Genomic DNA, 18564 nt, shown 5'->3' with positions numbered 1-18564 from the left:
ACTTTGAAGAGATTGATTCATGAAGAGGTAATGTAACACTTTGTTCTGAGTTTGGATGGTCTGATACTCTTATCACTGTAGATCATCTGGTGGAGATGCAAGTTTCATGACTAGGATAAGCCATGGAAAAGTTGTTATGACATTTTGACTAAGTGAAAAATAGAACTGAGTTTAAGGCTCAATGTAGGGATCTTTTACAGAACGCTGGCAGCTTCATTGGTTATTTGCATTCATTGTAGTATAAAGTCTACTTCACAATGACATCTGCAGATAAATTTGTAGATCAACTGGAAAACAAAATCATGAAGTAAGATTTGGGGCTGTTCACATTCTAACAAAAGCAGTATCCATGGTATGAATTAAAAGAGAGGAGAAAGTTACTAATATCAGCTATTGTAGCAACTTTCTAACATGGGTGACCCGTCTCAAACTATTGCCTCTTATTGAATTCTATCTTTGCCAAGAACAAAACCACAGTTTACACATCAAAACACTGCAGTACTAACAAACTGGTTACCAATAAATGGGCAGAACTATACAGGCTTTATACTAATATTTATTCTGCAACCAGTGCAAATGATCCCTACAGCATGGTTTTACTCCAAAAGTGAGGATCAGAATAGCTGTTTTGGTTGGTGGCTGTAGGATAATTTTTCTGAAAATTACCCAAATATTCAAATACAGGAGTGCTAGAAACAAGTTGTAGCTGCTGTCACTTTTATTTCTGAAAACCAATGTAATCTGCATAAGATCAGGCCACTAACTTAGGAAGTACAGTAGACAGTTCGTGGTGAAGTATATGATGGTTGGTTCAGCTCATTTCGTGCTTGGTATGTATCTGTAAAGATATACGTTTGAGTAATAAAGTTCCTGATGAATACAGAAGCAGTCAGAATTCTGGTGGATATATTTGATACTCTGAGTGATGCGACCACTTCAGTCACTGAACACCCACTTTGTTATAACAAAATGCAGTATGCTAAATCTGAGTATAGAACCATATATTTGACTACATCTATGTCACTTGAGGCATTGAATTAAGATAGTTCTTTTTTACCTTACCTTTTTTTTTTGTACATCCTCAAAATGGATGTACTACATAAACTTTTTGCCAGTTTCACTTGTTGGAGGGGTGAACTGATTTTCAGTGGGAATACCATTCAGTGTCACTTATAATGAACTCAATGACAGTGGAATGCACCTTGTATCTTGCAGAATGAATAATGTTACTGCCCTATCTAGTCTAGTACATAGGCACCATGGAGTGCAGCTGTTGAACAAATGTGTGAATTACTTCATTTTCTGTTCGAAAAGCAAACAAGATTAACATGAATGGTGCCCTGTTTGTTGAAGGATGAAGTTTCATTGCTGTTCTGCAGTTATGGTTAGTCATCAGGCTACTTTCTTATTAAAGTAGTTGTCAGAGGGAAACTAAAGTAGAAGTAGTGTTGCTTTTGTCACTTTGCATCACAAAACAAGTACATAGATGCTAGTATGTCTGAGATCATTAGCTGTGAATAGAACCTGTAATCTACACTCAACATAATAGCAAATTTTCAGTCATTTGGCTGTTTAATATATTACATATAATTTATCATGGATGTGTTCTTGATTTAGTATCTTATGTATTACAGTTTCAAAGCCTGAAATTTTAATTTAGGAGATAATGGAATGTTGGTGTATATATCAAATTTATTATATTTGTCAACAAGATACACAAAATTTTTTTCTTAACGCATATATTTTAATATGCAAGCAATAACATAATTTCTAATAATGGTAGTTCTGTTCCTAGCTAGCCTCACGTGATTTACAAGCTAACGTTTCACCGAGGAAGATATTTAATATCATTATAAAAATACTACATCCGATGTTAATTCTCTGAAGTTGAATGGTTTGTAATGTTCAAAATCTACAAACTTTCCTGGTCAATTATTCTTAGTTTACTGATTAATAATCATTTATCATAGTTACAGCTTCTGAGGTACATAGCATACTAACTGTAGCAAACCAACAATATTCTGAAAATTGTCTCTTGGCACGTAGATTTATAAACTTAAGGCGGAGTTCTCAAAAGTTCAGTTGGTAACAATATAAAACATATTGTTGATTCTTATACTCAAGAATCTACAAATTTAGGGAAGAAGTGTGACTTTTGCGATAAACATCTAACAATATAAGTTACATGCACTTCTAAATATATATTAAACTGAAATAAACATGGATATTGAAATGAATAAATAATATTAAATTCATTACAAATATGCTAATGTATTTGCGGCTTCGGCTTGTTGGGTATATAGGACTATAATCACATACCACGAAATAAATACAGATTAGATACATTTAGTTAAACAATTGCTGTTCAGGCTTCCTGGTGCATTAAGGATATGTCAAGCAGAGTGGAACAGCAGATGTTAAAATACAAAATCATACAACCTTCAGAGAGAGTGTGTTAATCTTCATTGATGATTGTCAAAACTAAAGATGGGATCTGGATAATGACAAGCCAAACTAGAAGGTTGATAGTAGTGTAGCCAATACTCATTTTTTTTACACTCAAGAGAAGTCAGGTCATTCGACTCTATGACACCAACTACTGCTGGAGCGCTTATATTGAAAGGGCTGCTAAAGGAGAAATACTTGAAGTATGTGGATGATGTGCTAATATTTGATTGAATGTCTGAGTCAACTGCTACAATTCCATCCAATATATATATATAAAGTGTTGTGCACATATATGAAGTTTTAAAAGGAAGTAATTGAAACTTTGTAGAATGGATGTCAACTGCCTGTTGTAGAGACACAAGTGTAGAGGACAATATTTCAAAAGTCTTCCGCCTTTCTTCTTCAAGTCATTGTGTGTGTAGGTGTTTTATGTCTTTTATAGTGTCCTGGTGGATTGTGGAGAGCATGTCATGATTGGTTAGATAATCACTGTTTCTGATTGGAGAAGAGATTTCCTGTAGATTCAACCAATGGCAGCCACAGGTTACTCACCTGTAATCCAGAATCTCTGTTTAGTGAAGGTTTAATAGTGCTAATATAAAATGATTCTTTGATTTTTCTTGTATTACAAAGTTTCAATTGAATAATCTTTCATGTGAAGAGACGAAGAGGAACTACAATGTTCTTGACCACCCCTGTTGGGGAGAGAATTCATCAGACTTCTCTAAATTAAACCCCTGCCAAGTTCGTTTCATTTCTTGTCTTCCAGGGGGATTCCTTGTTTGAATGCCAAGTTAGCAAGTCTTGCCAGTAATAGTCCACAGTCTAATGCTGCACCTTACGCCATTACTAGTCGCCACTTTCATTGCACAAGCCAAGCTAGACACAACCATTGACCTTTTCAGGACCCGAATCCTTAGCCAAGGTGGAATTCTTGTCCAACCCTCTACACCTGCAGGTCAGTTATATCTATGCCAACTATGGAATACTGAAATTAACATCAGTTATTCCCCCACTAAAAGTCCTGTCAGCCTTTTCTCTGTGTTCCTCAGAGGCATTGACCCAACCATTCAACCTTAAGAAATTAAGCTGCTGAATGTCAAATCAAGATCAAGATGCATGCCGTACATTGCATATTCTCCAAACAAACCAATCTGCCCACTTATTTTATCAAGTTAGTGACAACCTCGAAGTATAGTGCTGACTGCATTTTACGTAACAGGTGCTACTATCACATATTTCTCTTCAGTGCCGAACTCCCGTGTCGCCGTTCCACCAACTCATGGTCATACAAACCTTCCAGACAATGGAGACAATTAATGGATGACTTCCAATGGTCAACCAACGAAGTACCCACTAAATCTAGAACCAGCCAGGAAGAACACGAAAGCAGATTCATGCAACTCAACATTGATGCTGCCAACTTTCACTGCCAGCAACATCCCAAGACTCACTAATCCCAAAAAAACATGCGATAGCTCCTGCCAGACCTCAGTTCTAGCTCTACATAATACAACCACCAGCCAGACTCAGACCATTCAAATTACAACTACCAACACATCAGTTCAAACAGACAACCAGTCCATAAACATTCAGAAGTCACAAAGTAAAATTGCAAGAAGAAACAAATCATCCCAGACTGCTGAAAACCAATTTGCCAAAGAACAGCCAATTGACTCACCTCCACTCATATTTTTTTCCATCACCTCTAGGCATCAGATGGGAATGCAATTTCAATCTGAAGTTCCTCTCAGCTTTACCAAACCATAGCAAGTAATTTTCCAAGTCACCATCCACTTAGCTACCTCTATGTCCTTGCCTTAAGCCACATGTGTTCTATTCCAGTATGTATTAATAACCTTGATTTTCTTTCCAGCTACTTCCAAGCACAGTTTGGGTAGGTTATTCAGTGCCCTGGCCATGAAAGTGGGATTTCTGGGGGTGCTCCCATTTTCCCCAACACCTAAATCTCAGGTATTGATTGCTGTATTAAACAGAATAAGTCACTTAATGAGAACACTACTAATAGGCAAATTTTAAATGAAAATTCAGGAATTTTATCTGTGTGTTTTGACCCCATCTTATGAAGTTGTCTGTGGTTACTGACTTGTGAAGTGCTTTTTTGAAATCACAGTGTGTTTGCTGTTTTTATTAATGTCAATGTGAAATTGTTTCAAAATCGAAACATTTGAAAGGTAATAAAGTTTATGGAAAGAGATAATAGTAATGAATAGTCTCTGGCCATTTCTGCATAAAAACATGTTCTGATTTATTTTGTAGATGTTCACCTGGAATATTTCTGTTGCTTGAAGTGAAGTGTTCTTGAGTAAGTAGCACTTTCTGTAGAAAGTAGAATTCACAGTTGGATGTGACATAACACATTTAAACTTTGGTAACCAATGTTCTGTTAGATATGGTTGAATCTTTTATGATCATGTAGATTGAAATATTTCAAAAGTACGTAGCTTTCTTAATATTTTTGAAACATTATTTCAGTATGTTGTGCCAGAGGAGAGAAGTAACTCTTTAATGGCATAGTTTTGTAGTTGATCTTTTCAGTACTAAATTTGTATATAAAGAAATCCAATATGTTGAGGTTAATGTATACCATATTTAGAAAATTAGGTTGAGTGTTCAACTTAGTTTGGTCACAAGTATGGGTACTTAACTCTACAGTCTTGCTTCATTATTTTTTCCAAGTGGAAATTGGATGTGCTTTGTTTAACAAACAGTTGGTAGTGGAACAAATGTGAAGGGGCTCTAGAATTACTGTGGACCATTGTTACTGCTGTGGCCCACCTGTGAGAGTACATGTAAGGTATAGATTAAGCACAAGGCCCAAGGATGCCACAATACGCTAAGCTGTCCACAGGTCATAGTAATGATGTCCTGCAGACAGAATACATTGGAGTACAAATAAGTTTGTAGAAACAGTGCTTAATCCATTAGTCAGTTTTACGGCACAGCACTTCTACAATTGGGAAATTATAGTTTTAACCCACACTCTCAACAGAATTTGTTCTGATTAGTCAAAAGTTCATTTGGCCATGCATTTTTAATCCTGACTTACTGTATTTAAGATCAAAGTCTCAACACTTCTGACTATCTCTGTTTTCAGCCAGCCAGTTGTGAGCAGCATTCTGACATTGTGTTTTTGGAGCCTTAAACACTGCAAGAAAATAGAAGATAATTATTGTGAAAGAGTTATCATTGATGGTTTCAGGATTATGATGGAATTTTATTTTGCTGACCACTCCAGGGGCAAATTTTACTTTTATGGCAATAGAGCCAATACATAAATATACACTGAATAGGTGATATATTAGACCTACAGAATGTGAAACTTTCTGAAGCTCTGAAATCACCATCTACAATAATTATTCCACATGTTGAGCAGAAAAGTAAAGTTGGTCCACTGGTAGAATAGTTACAAGTGCTGCTTTAGAAATTTTTGTGAAAAACTGAGGATGTTTTATATATTTGTATCTTTTGTGTACATCCCTTGACCTTATAGGACCTGCCCAGAACCTAATGGTTTATAACTTTCTTTCAAATAACACTCCTTATCATTTGATCTATTTGAAATGGAAAAAGACTGTAAACCTGAAAGCAAGAGTTTTCATGGTAGAGGTTTATTTGCCATTAAAACCAATTTTCAAAAATACAATGAATATACATTTAGTTGTTGATTTTCATAAATATATGACATTGTCACATTGTTATAACTTCCAGATAACTTTTTATTTTTACTAACTGGGTGTAAGAGTATTTGTTCTTTGCTGACTAGGATGAGTAAGCTTTGAATCTCAAATGTTCAATAGAAAAAGCCAGATTAACCAGTATTGGCCATTCCATTATAGCAAAATAATCCTCAATATCTGACATTGCAGTAAAGTCATATGTTAGTAACACAGTTCTCGAGTTAAATTTAGTATTTTCTCAGAACGTTGTCTGAAGGTAATACGTATAAATGTTTAAATATCTTACGTTTACAGTTGCCTTGAAGTCCTGTTCCATAATATCCTGGTTGACAGAGACAAGCATAATGTCCTGTGTGAGTCCCACATGTGCATTGTGCTTTTGTGTCTCAACATGATTTGGATCCTTCCTGACACAACCGAAAACAGGCTTCAGGTTTCTGAGGGAGGTAATTTCCTATTTGAAGATCTGAAAAAGATGATTTGTGCAAGTTTCAAAGGAAGTTTCACTGTTATGATATATTTCTTAGAAACTGTGACTGCATTTACAAATATGACAAAAATATTCTGTAATAAATGTTTGTTCCAGTATTTTAAACATTAGATAACATTCTTTATTTGCATGTTTAACAAGCATCACAAAAGGCTAACCATCACAAATGAACACATTGGGCCTAGAGTGAATAAAAAGCAATAAATGATTTGGAAATATTTTAGGACATTATAGGCTATGGGTTTGTGGGGTCCACAGTGCATCTCTTCCTGGACATCCCAACAAGTTTACACCCTTTAGAAGTTTTAAGATGTCCAAAGCATGAAATAGAACGTTAATATTGAAAATTCTGGGATGTACAGCCTGTTATGAACAGATAGAGATACCCTTGTGTGCATCTTATGCTACTTGATCTCAAGTGCCATTTGATTGATTGTTTGTTTGTTTTGGAATTTTGTGCAAAGTTATGCCAAGGCTATTTGCGCTAGTTGTCCCTAATTTAGTAGTGTAAGACTAGAGGAAGGCGGCTAGTCATCACAACCCACCGCCAACTCTTGAGTTACTCTTTTGCAACTGAAAGAGCAAACATGTTTGGTGGGATGCATAATTTGATAACCATAATACTTTGTCAATCAGAGAAGTTGCCTATAAAAGGCATAAATAATATATCAAATGTATCATTCATTATTACCATCACGTATGCTTAAAATTATTTGCATTTTTATCAGTGCATGAATTGTAGAACTTCAAGGAGGTCATATCATAGTCTTTCGTATTGATGACATGAAGATGAGTCTTATTTTGATTGTTGTTATCTCAAGAATAAATATGTATGGAATACTCTGTGAAAAGTATATGAAATGGTATTTAATTGACAGACAGCTTTCATTTGACATGAGAATCACATTAATATCGCACCTAACAACAAAGCGATCGCACTTCAAACAGGAAAGGGATCCAATGAAAATAAGATTTGTTTTAAAGTTTTATTTGTTTATCTGGTTATTTTGTCTTTTGCAGGTTCATTTTATTCCTGTTTATTTTAAAATAGATATAATTTCTAATTCTTGTATTTTCTCTCTGCAGATGCATAGCATAGTCAAGTTGTGTTAGATATATATCGTGTTCAGAGTTGTTTTTTTTTACAAATGATGTCTCAGTCAAGCCAGTAAGCAATACCTAGTGGAGATTCAGGCCCATCCCAGAAGGGAGAATGAGTTGGTGTCATTGAAGGTTCACTGACACGGACAATATGCATAGTCCATGTCCCAGACTTGCAATATTGACCACAAGAAATCCTGTCTAATTCTAAGGATTGTGAAAATAGACTTTACAAAGCCTAAGCCATTCGGTGTAAAATTCTTTCCCAATTATTAACTTCAGTTCATAGAATGGCAGACACATGTTGTTGAAGAACATCACAGATATCACAGAGAAGCTACTAGCAATTTACCATGAATATCGCTTGGTAGAACTATCAGATCCACCTCAATCATCATGAGTGCCAAGAACTAGTAAAAAAATTCAACTTTTTGATTAAAAATACATTTCAAACCAAATTGCATTTGTTTTTCCAATTAAGAATAATAAAGGAAGCTGAATGTCAAAGGATCATGGGTGATAGAAAGGATATCTCACTTTGAATTTAATGGGTGGCGAACTGTTTTGGAAACAGCTGAGAAAGTAGGGGACGAGGAACTCCTCATAACAGTAAGAGGATATGGTCTCTTTGTCTCTGAGACTACATGTTAAAAGTCATGTCGGAATAAGTTCTTACAAAAACCAGAAAGATGAAAAAGCTCTAATGATGAAGGAAGATTAAATTTAACATAATTAGAAGAAGCCCACTTTAAGATGTTCCCTGATCATGCCAAGCTGAAAACAGCACATGATAATCAAACTTGTTGATCTTGTATATTTTAATTTTACATTTTAGTGTGTGTGAACAAAATACAATTTGTCAAGGACAAAAGCTGAAAAGTAAGTTTGAAAAGGATACAAAACAAAGGACAGTCCATCTTTCTGTACACTTGTTAATATAGGAAAATTCCAATTTTATATTGTATATAATTCTCATGTTGACATTAATACAGCAATAAAATATGTATATGTATTTGGCTTCATGTTCATGGTTAAAGATACAGGGATGTATCTACATCAGGAAATGCTTGATGGCTTACAAACCTCAGTTAAACTGAAATGGTCACTAACAGCTGACGATCTGGAGAACATTGAGGGTGTATTACCTTCCCAACTAGTGAAATTCCTCAGTTACATCAGAGATGTAAAACCAAATCCAAGCATAAAAAGTATATCATTTAGTAAATTCAATAGGACAGAACATTTGCAGGATAGCAACTAATAATGAGTAGAAGATCCCAAAGTACATACTGATCTGTGTGACCCTATCACCTGTATCATCTTATTGAATAGAATGGAACAGTGTGAGAGTTGTTCATATTATTTTGAGTTGGAGACAGCCATTGAAGAAAAATCAAGTGTTTTAGCCAATAAGATTATTTGTGTTTCACATGTGCCTCCAATCTTCCATTCAGGAATTGACAATTTTGAGTAGCTTTTGAATGATTTAACTGGAATATTTGTGGTGCACATAGTCCATCAAATCATGATGCAAGATACTAATGGTAGTCCAGAGGATTGTGGTGGTACATGTGCATAAATATCACCAGTTCTCAAGAGTAGACAACATTCCCTAAAATTGACTCAGTCAGGATTTATTACCAGAATATTACATTACACGATGTTAAAGTCCCATAGTTTAGAGTTGACAAGTAGTGATAGCGAAAATGCAGTAAAAGATGAAAAACGTGCACTATTTAACTTGAATTTTGAGTGAGATACTCAGGAGTGAATCATGATAATAGGTATCTAATTGGGCAGGATTCATTCTCTTACTGGTAAGATACCTTACAACACTTGACTATTATTCAGTCATTGAAAAAGCAATCACAGATTATAAAACTATGCAAGTGTCTGGGATATATAGAAGAAACAATACGTGGGGTCAAACAGAAATACATTTCATCAAATATTATTTAGGAATATATCTGAAAGCATGTCCTTTTGCTTGGAAAGACCTGAACAAGTTTTAAAAGCACATTAAGTTGATTAGAACATTTCACTTGACATGTTATCAAAAAATGATCAGGAAAACCTAATGCATCAAGTTTTTCTGACACATTACTGGAGGCTGGCTTAATTGCTTCAGGTTCTTTGGCTAGTTTCATCTTTGGTAAGTACTATGACAGGGTAAATTTCATAATTGATACTGTAATATTTTGAGAGATTAATTTTGGAAGAATTTCTTTCAAGTTATGGTTACAATCAATTATTCTTGTCAATGCCAGAATGTTCAAAAAGGATGCTGAAAGACTTGTTGCAATTTTCCTCTGCTGATTCATTTAATGCAGTGTTGGCAGATGTATCATTGACAAACTATATTCAGGACTGGTTGCACTTTTGGACTGTGTGAGAAGGAGTCTTTAGGAAAACAAGTGAACTGTTGATTTCCTATAGGTTCATTTATGGTTAGTGCTTTACGTTAATACAGTCAGTGAAACATATAATCTGCATATTATGACTGACTTAATCTTTAGCTTTGGCAGTGAGAACTATTGCCAATATTGAGATTGCACGTTCAGGAAAAACAGAGTTGATCAGGGAGGATGTACCCTGTTGGTTTATTCCTGGCAACTGACATGCTGTTGACAAAACAATGCAAGAGACTATCTTGCAACATGCCAAGCCATATGGTGGTACTGGCATTTCTGGGATGCTTAAAAACTGATTCCTAACTAAGATGTGTACTAAAAACACCTAAGAGATCTCAGTATGTTTACACTGAGCATACCAAGTACCATGATGTCCGTCTTGCTGTAATATTGAAGAAGCTTGTTAAATAACAGAGTGATGCATAATGAACAATTTTTTTGTTTATAGATTAGAATAGTTAAACTTGCTTATACTTGAAGCTTTAGTATGTTGAGAGACTATCATATTAGCAATACTGACCAGTGGTTTGGTTTTTGGTGTTACTATATTACCAATGGTGACATGTATATAAGTGTATTTTTATAAATATGTGTCTGGGTAAAATCATAACTTCACCATATGTGTTGTTATTTTTTATGAATGATATTGTGAGGTATGAAATGGAAAATACTTCATATTACTGCATTATTTTATCCTTAGAATGTAAACATGAGAGTCGTGGTCATTTACTGTGACATATTTGATTTGTTTTGTAATTATGTTTCTATTCATTAATAACCAATCGTAACATGAATTTGTGTTAATTTGTAAGGATAAAATTGTAATTGGTGAAATAATCTTGAACAGTTTACCAACAAATTTACAATAAATAATAATGCAGTTTTTCTAATGATTTATTATCCTGCAAAATTTAGTGCAAGGTGATTATATAGAAAGTATGTTACAAATCAGATCAATTCCTAACAGTGCATGATCTTCATGAAGCCATCTTCACCACTTGGAGTAACATTCCAGCCAGCCTTCTGCAAACACTTATATCGACCATGCCAAAGTGAATGTTTGCAGTTATTCGCAATGATGGCTGTGCAAATCACTACTGAGACATCTTGTTGGACATTTCCTACCCTATTTAGGACTTATTTTTGGTATGGTCTTAAACTTTTGTCCAGCTAGTATTTAAGCTAATTTCATAGTGATAACATTTTTTTCTATTAAATGCTAAAAAAATTATTTTTATTTCTCTTTTTTTTATTTTCATCTTTCGAAGCTCTACTCAAATATGTGGTTGAGTCTAACAACGCAAAATGCATATTTTTTTGTTATGTTCATTGACCTTAAGATTTTGGCCAGCAGTGTGTATATATAAAAGCATATTTTATAGTGAAGAATAAAATCAGCTTTCTATATGTGTAAAAACGGCTCGTTAAGAAACATGTTTTTGTTGAAATTTGGAGTGATGCACGGTAGACCTCAAAAGCCCTCTCTCCACGGTAATCCTTTGTTTGTTTGTTTGTTTATTTTTTCTTATAGCAAAGCCACATCGGGCTATCTGCTGAGCCCATCAAGGGGAATCGAACCCCTCATTTTAGCGTTGTAAATTCATAGACATAGTGCTGTACTAGCGGGGGGGCGGGCATCCTTTAATGTGTGTGTTTCAATATTTGTAGCGAGTTACATTCAAAATTTAATTGAATTACTTTTAGTTCATATTAGATTAATTAGTATAGTTTTAATTTCTTAATTTCATAAAGAAATATTTAAAAAAATCCTAAATGTATCCTAATGTGAGAAATGTAATTCCTTTCTCTAGGCATCCCCCTTCCTAATTTATTTACCACTCCTCCAGTAAGTACGAAATGTAAAGTAAATTACTCTTTGTAATAATTTCATTGTTCGGGCAAAACATAATTTTCAGTCTTCAATCTTGTTTGGTTATAGAACCATCAAATAGAAAATAAATCCAACCTGTCATGTCCTCTCATTCACAATTTGTTAATAATTATCTCTTACGTTTAACACCATATTATCTAGAACAAATAGAAAGTCAAGGGTTCATTTATCAAGTGATGTATTATATTACATTGTTCTCAGTACAAGCTTTGTTCCCACATTAAACACATCGACCAACTTGGAAGAACGATTAATCCCACTATTCGTTGATAAAAGAGTAGCCCAAGAGTTAGCGGTGGGTGGTGATGACTAGCTGCCTTCTTTCCTGTTTTACACTATTAAATTATGGACGGCTAACGCAGATTATGCTCGTGTAGCTTTGCGTGAAATTCCAAAAACAAAAAACTTGGAAGAATTTGTAATGGATCTTAATTAATTGTTCATAGCTAGAAAACCATAAAATTGTGATAACTATGGGACATTATGTTTTTTTGCATGTTGTTATTCTATGCTCTTTGATGTATTATGAATTAGATAAAAATATTTAGTACACCACTATCATTAGTATAAAAAAAGACTAAAATGTCATTGAGAGTCGACGCCAGAAAAAGGCCTAAATAAATACTTCTCTATGTTTTTAAGTCTTTTTTATTTATTATTAGAGTAACTATAGTATCAAAAGTAGGGAACTCATTAATTTGGTTAAAGTTATATTAGGTAAAATAAATAATATATAGAAATTTTTCATGAGGCAGGTACTCGAATAGCTCGAGTGGCTTATGGGTAATTTATTTAGTAACATAACGTGAGCTGCACGTTCCTCAACTAATTTACAACTTGTAATGACGCGAATAATAGCTAGATTCCGTTCAATGGATAATAAATGAATAAAAGTAATGTATAAATAGCTGTATACTGTTAAAAGTTTCGTATCAGAATTTCAAATAATTCTAGAAAGAATAAAATGGATAATTTCGGTTTATTTCGATCTTTACTTAATGTTTACGCGGTTGGTCAAATTGATTTAAACGTTTGAAATGTTCGAGATTCTTGAGATGAAGAAAAATATTTAAATTTTAATGACAATCACTTTATTCTTGGACTAGCAAAAGCAAACACTCGATTTATTTACTGACAAATCAATACTTATCAAGAAATCAGATTTTTTTTGTTTGTAAAAGAGATATAACGTTTACTAAAAGTCAAAACTAGAACAATTACAAAGTGGTCAGGTGGTATATCAGTTCGATACGGCCGTATTGAGAGAGATTACCAATGACATACATGTAGCACCCTACAGTGACTCTTGAAAGTATTAAGAATATATTTGTTGTAGCTCAGACAGCATGACCCCTGATACTTGGTGAAATTCCTCGTATGCAGTGTAATATAACATAGAAGATGAAATAACCTGTACACACGTTTCCTTTCATGGTCGTACCCCGCTGGTACAGCGGTAAGTCTTCAGATTTACAACTTTAAAATCAGGGGTTCGATTCCCTTCGGTTGACTCAGTAGATAGCCCGATGTGGCTTTGCTATAAGAAAACATACACATTCATAATCCACGCTGGTTTAGATAATCGTAAAATAATATATTAAGAAGACTATAAGTATAGAACAAACCATTTATAGGCATCTTGAAACCAAAATTCGACATTGGAATTTACCTTCATGGAGGGCTCTTCGTGCTAAAGCTTCAAATTCTTCAAAACTATCCAAGATGTAGCAATGTTCCTTCGAAGGTTCTGAAGCCATGTCGTGCAGCTCTCGAACATTGCCATTTCTGATGCCAAACGTAAAAATCTGGACACCTTGGTCTCTGAGGTCTTTTGTTGCTGGACGAGGATCACCACCATTGGAATACCCATCAGTGACCAAGAAAATCGCTTTTGTCGATTCAGGTCGGGCATGTTTTAACACTTCCTAAGTATGGATGTAAATTATTTCATGTTTGATTTTTATAACACCTAGTTTAATTCTAGGATTATATACAGTAATCCTTATATAAGATAGAGTAAATTTTTAAACATCATTTTCTTAGGAGAACGAAAGAAATAACAATGATATCAATTGACACTTTAATTCATTTCACTGCCATATACCACAGATACTCTCTTAAAACAAGGATGTACTTTTTAAGTATGTTTATAATCAATTCTTTGTAACTAAAAGAAACAAAATAAATATAAATCAAACAACTTAAAGAATAAAATGTGCACAACGAAATATCATTATTGTGGTGGCACTATAAGTGGAAACTTAGCTATATTTTTATTAATTAGTTATATATTAAAAGTTTTAAATAAATATTCTTCAAAAAGCATCTTCGACATTAGTGATATAGACAGCAGCGAACCATATTAGAAGGTGGTAAAATGTATGAACTGCATCGCAGATACAATAACTTTAAATATAGTAACTAAAATAAAGAAAGCAAATGAGAATTGCACAGGCGGATATAAAAAAAAACATTACAATGCATCATGATCGCACTGTTTCTCCAGTGAAAGTACATTAAAATAAAATTGTTGATTAGCAAGCAATTATATGTCTATTTGCATATTTGCACTTTGATTTGGAGAAGTGACGAGGGACCAAGGTTCTCCGTGTTTAGAAAACACACCAACAGAAAATATTTCATACAATTTTTCTTGATTATCATGTTATATTCCATAATATCATGCATTACCTTACAGCCAGGGCGCAGGACAGATAGACTACTGGGCATCTGCCCTGCGAAAGTGACTTTTCTTCGGGCACTTCGGTTCGTTACCTCCTCCTCCCCACAACAAAACTCAAACTCTCATCGATTGGATCCTCAACCCTTGCCCCCCTCCCCGAAAAGAGCTGTTAGCCCATTCAAACAAAATGAATTCAAATTACTTAGAAATCAAAATCACATTAATATTTTCTTAAATCAAATAGTATTAAATTTATAATTAAATCAATTATAAAATTATAAAACGCATTCAATTTACGAAATAAAAAACGTAAGAAATAGAATGAATGTTTGGATCTCCTTGCCTCATTTCATCGACTCAACGATGGATGGACAGGCAGACACTCATCCTACTTCCTCCGACTTTCCTCACGGCTTTCCTATGCTTATTATTTACCAATCTTTGGTCTAATTCAACAAGTCAAACGTAAAATTAAAATCACTAAATATAATGCAGTTCACGTGCAGAACTGAAGGGGAACAATAGTTCTCGACCATCCCAGTTGAGAAGAGCAGGAAAATAAAATTCTTGCTTTCTCTTCAAACTGCGCAGATAGCCCTTGTATAGCTTTGGCGAAATTCAAAACAAACCAAACTCTTCAAACTAAGTTACTGTCACGTTTTTTTCACGATATCACACTCTTCTAAAAATGACTTATGGTCGAAACGTTGAGAGAATAAAGATCCTGTTACAGCATTCTTAGTTTCATTGCTACCTTAGTTTCCATTTGTCAATATCAATCAATATGAATAATAGTTATACTTACTTTTCGGTTAACAAGAAAAGTTTCTCATTCAATCTTCAATTAATTGAGATTTATAAAAACGATTTGTTTGTTTGTTTTGGAATTTCGCACAAAGCTACTCAAGGCTATCTGTGCTAGCCGTCCCTAATTTAACAGTGTAAGACTAGAGGGAAGGCAGCTAGTCATCACCACCCACCGCAAACTCTTAGGCTACTCTTTTACCAACGAATAGTGGGATTGACCGTCACATTATAACGTCCCCACGGCTGGGAGGGCGAGCATGTTTAGCGCGACGCGGACGCGAACCCGCGACCCTCGGATTACGAGTCGCACGCCTTACGCGCTAGGCCATGCCAGGCCATTTATAAAAACGGAGAAAAAAAGAAGCTGATGATTACAGAAGTACAATAACAAAACAGTTAATTTTGAATCGCGTTCTGTTTTAAACACAATGAGTTTCTAAAAATATTGATTGAAATTACACAACTAATAAATATTAAACGTGTAAAGATTACAGCTCAAAGAAAAACAGAAAACAAGAACTACAAACAGGAGAATGTAAAAAACTACTGACAATGCATCACGTTTGCATATGAATTTCAGTACCCACTCTTACAGCAGTAAGTATACGGTTGTACAACGCTAAAATCAGGGGTGCGATTCTCCCTCGATGGACACAACAAGTAGCCTGATGTGGCTTTGCTATAAGAAACACTTCTGAATGTCAAACGAAAAATACATCTTCAAAGTCATGATCTAGAAAATTGCCGTAGAACATTTACATTTTGTATCACCATGAAGGAAGTTTAGTGGTTTCAAGTTTCAGATAAGTAATAAAATAGTGAAACATTTATATTTTTGTTTATAGAATTACGGTGAAATGTGAACTGAATTAATTTATTTTTAAACTTCAATTAATTGTTACACTCTAAGAAAGACGACCGAGCGATGATATCTATAATATGTTCAGTTTTAAAGACGTAAAATGTTAAAAACAGCACAAGTACCTATATTCACAGCGACTTTCTTGGTCAACCTCAACCTACAAAAGACAGATTAACAGCTAAATGTACTGTTTGGCTGTAGTAAGAACTCTAGTTTGAGAAGTAACTCTTTAGTTAGCTAGTCGTTACGAATTCAGCTTAATAGTACTAAAATATGTTAACAACAAAAGCAACGATCGACTCAAGTGGGTGAACTTACGGTAACAGTTTTGGTATGTATGCATTGACGGCAGACGTATACATATATATAGGCATATAACAAACAAACAGCATTTATTGACTGTCAGACAAGCATTATCCTAATTCTTCAAAACCAGAAACGTGCGTTACATATGCATACTCTAAATTTGTGAAATATGTGCATAATATGATTATTTAAAGTTAATAATATATTCTCTGTACATACTTTGGTTATACTTTGATAACCAGACTAATCACGTATGTATTTATACCATTAGTGTAATAGATGTACAGGGTATATAATTCTGATAAACATTGGTATCGAAGTAGATAGCGAGACCTCGTATGGCTTAAAGTTGATAACACTCGACTCATAATCTTCAGGTTGCGGGATTTGAATACCGTTACTGGACATGCTCGTCAATTCAACTATGGGAGCTTTATAACTTGAGTGTCAATGCCATTTGGTGGTGAATGGTATTTACTGGGTGTGTATTCTCTCACTTCAGAATTATGAGTAACTTGCACAAATAGCCATCGAGTAGTTTTGAACAAAATTTAACAAACGAGTAGAAATAAATGCACATAATGTTCAAGATAAATGTGATTGTGTGGTATCAGTAAACTATACATACTTACCAAAAACTGTAAAAAAATTACTATTCGCTTTAAAAGAACTATTAGGCGTATCTTGTTTTTTTTTAGTTTCGCGCAAAGCTTCACGAGGGCCATCTGTGCTACCCTTCCCTAATTTAAAAGTGTAGGACTAGAGAGAATGCAACAGGTCAACCCCACTCACCGCTAACTCTTGTGCTACCCTTTCACTAACGAATAATAGGATTTACCATAACATTAAAACGTCTAAAAGGGCGACCATGTTTGATGTGATGGTGATTTGATTCCGCAACCATAAGATTACGAGTCGAGCGAAGGAACCACATGGCCATACCGAGTCACTATTAGACATGGGATACTAGTGCTGACTTCAAAAACAGGCGAGACAATTCACTCTTCTTTGTTTTGGGCGAATAAGTTGTTACGCATTATAATTTATTTCAAATGAGTCTCCATACTATGTTAGGTATGTTCACCTATTACTATTTCAAATAACCGGAAATTTAAATTTTAATCTAAATGTTAGTAAAATATTAATATGTATAAAATTTATGTTATTTGCCAACAAAATTTACACACACTATTTCCTTTTTTTTAACACAACAAACATTTATATATAAAAAAATAAAGTCAATACAAATTATAATAGCGGTTATTACTAATAGTTATTACAAATGATGGTTTATATACAAGAGTTTTACAAACTGTAATGAATGTTCTATCTGGTCTAAAATTGAATATTTAATCGACGATCCAAGTCCAATACAAGCAAACCAGTTCTGGGTTCATACTGTCACACCTCGCTTAAACTAGTTGGTTCAGTTGGCCTCACAGCAGTTACAAGTTCACTATCTCCCAAGGGAGATATTAAGTGTCATCGTAGAAATAATAACGTCTGAAGTAATTCACTGAAATGGAACTGTTTGTAATTTTCAAAACCTACATACGTCTCTGGTCCAGTTTTGTAGTTTTTCCAACTAATAGGCGTTAATCACAATTATAGCTTCCGTAGTCTATAGCACACTAACTATAGCTGACCAGTAATTATCTTCTATTACTGTCTCTCGGCTTTTATACGAACCACGCGAGTTTGTAGAACTTTCTACAATGTTGTAGCACGTTTTACATACGTAAATATTGTTGATTCTTACTTCCAATACTTTTCTACAAATCCAAGAACAGGCGGGAATTGTGCAATATACAACCAAGAATATACGTCACAAGCATAAAAATAAAACTTTAAAATAGCGTAGGTA

General features: G+C 34.3%; 2 protein-coding genes across 8 annotated transcripts in view; one reads left to right on the top strand and one right to left on the bottom strand.

Moving 5' to 3' along the window:
* Nucleotides 1-18564, top strand: part of LOC143244793 (general transcription factor II-I repeat domain-containing protein 2A-like) — a 41078-nt gene that overhangs the window by 8856 nt on the left and 13658 nt on the right. For 4 of the 6 annotated variants that reach the window (XM_076490127.1, XM_076490126.1, XM_076490128.1 and 1 more), the window contains exon 3: nt 11119-11297. Coding sequence is in view for 1 of the 6 variants with exons in the window: in XM_076490128.1 (XP_076346243.1) it covers nt 11122-11297 (176 nt within the window). In the remaining 5 variants the exon portion in view is untranslated. Of the gene's footprint in view, nt 1-6455; nt 6596-7725; nt 11298-18564 lie in introns of those variants that run through there. The other 2 variants (XM_076490123.1, XM_076490122.1) reach the window with 2 other exon arrangements.
* The window catches only part of LOC143244794 (sushi, von Willebrand factor type A, EGF and pentraxin domain-containing protein 1-like), a 33739-nt gene continuing 21239 nt past the window's right edge, over nt 6065-18564 (bottom strand). Inside the window, exons 2-3 of one of the 2 annotated variants that reach the window (XM_076490129.1) lie at nt 13712-13967; nt 6065-6615 (exon numbers count right to left, since the gene is read on the bottom strand). In XM_076490129.1, coding sequence (XP_076346244.1) covers nt 6536-6615; nt 13712-13967 — 336 coding nt within the window. In that variant the 3' untranslated portion in view covers nt 6065-6535. Of the gene's footprint in view, nt 6616-13120; nt 13580-13711; nt 13968-18564 lie in introns of those variants that run through there. The other variant, XM_076490130.1, reaches the window with a different exon arrangement.

This window comes from Tachypleus tridentatus, chromosome 2 (assembly GCF_004210375.1).
Source record: "Tachypleus tridentatus isolate NWPU-2018 chromosome 2, ASM421037v1, whole genome shotgun sequence".
In the NCBI taxonomy this organism is placed as follows: Eukaryota; Metazoa; Arthropoda; class Merostomata; order Xiphosura; family Limulidae; genus Tachypleus; species Tachypleus tridentatus.
This window is presented reverse-complemented; position numbering and strand designations above follow the sequence as displayed.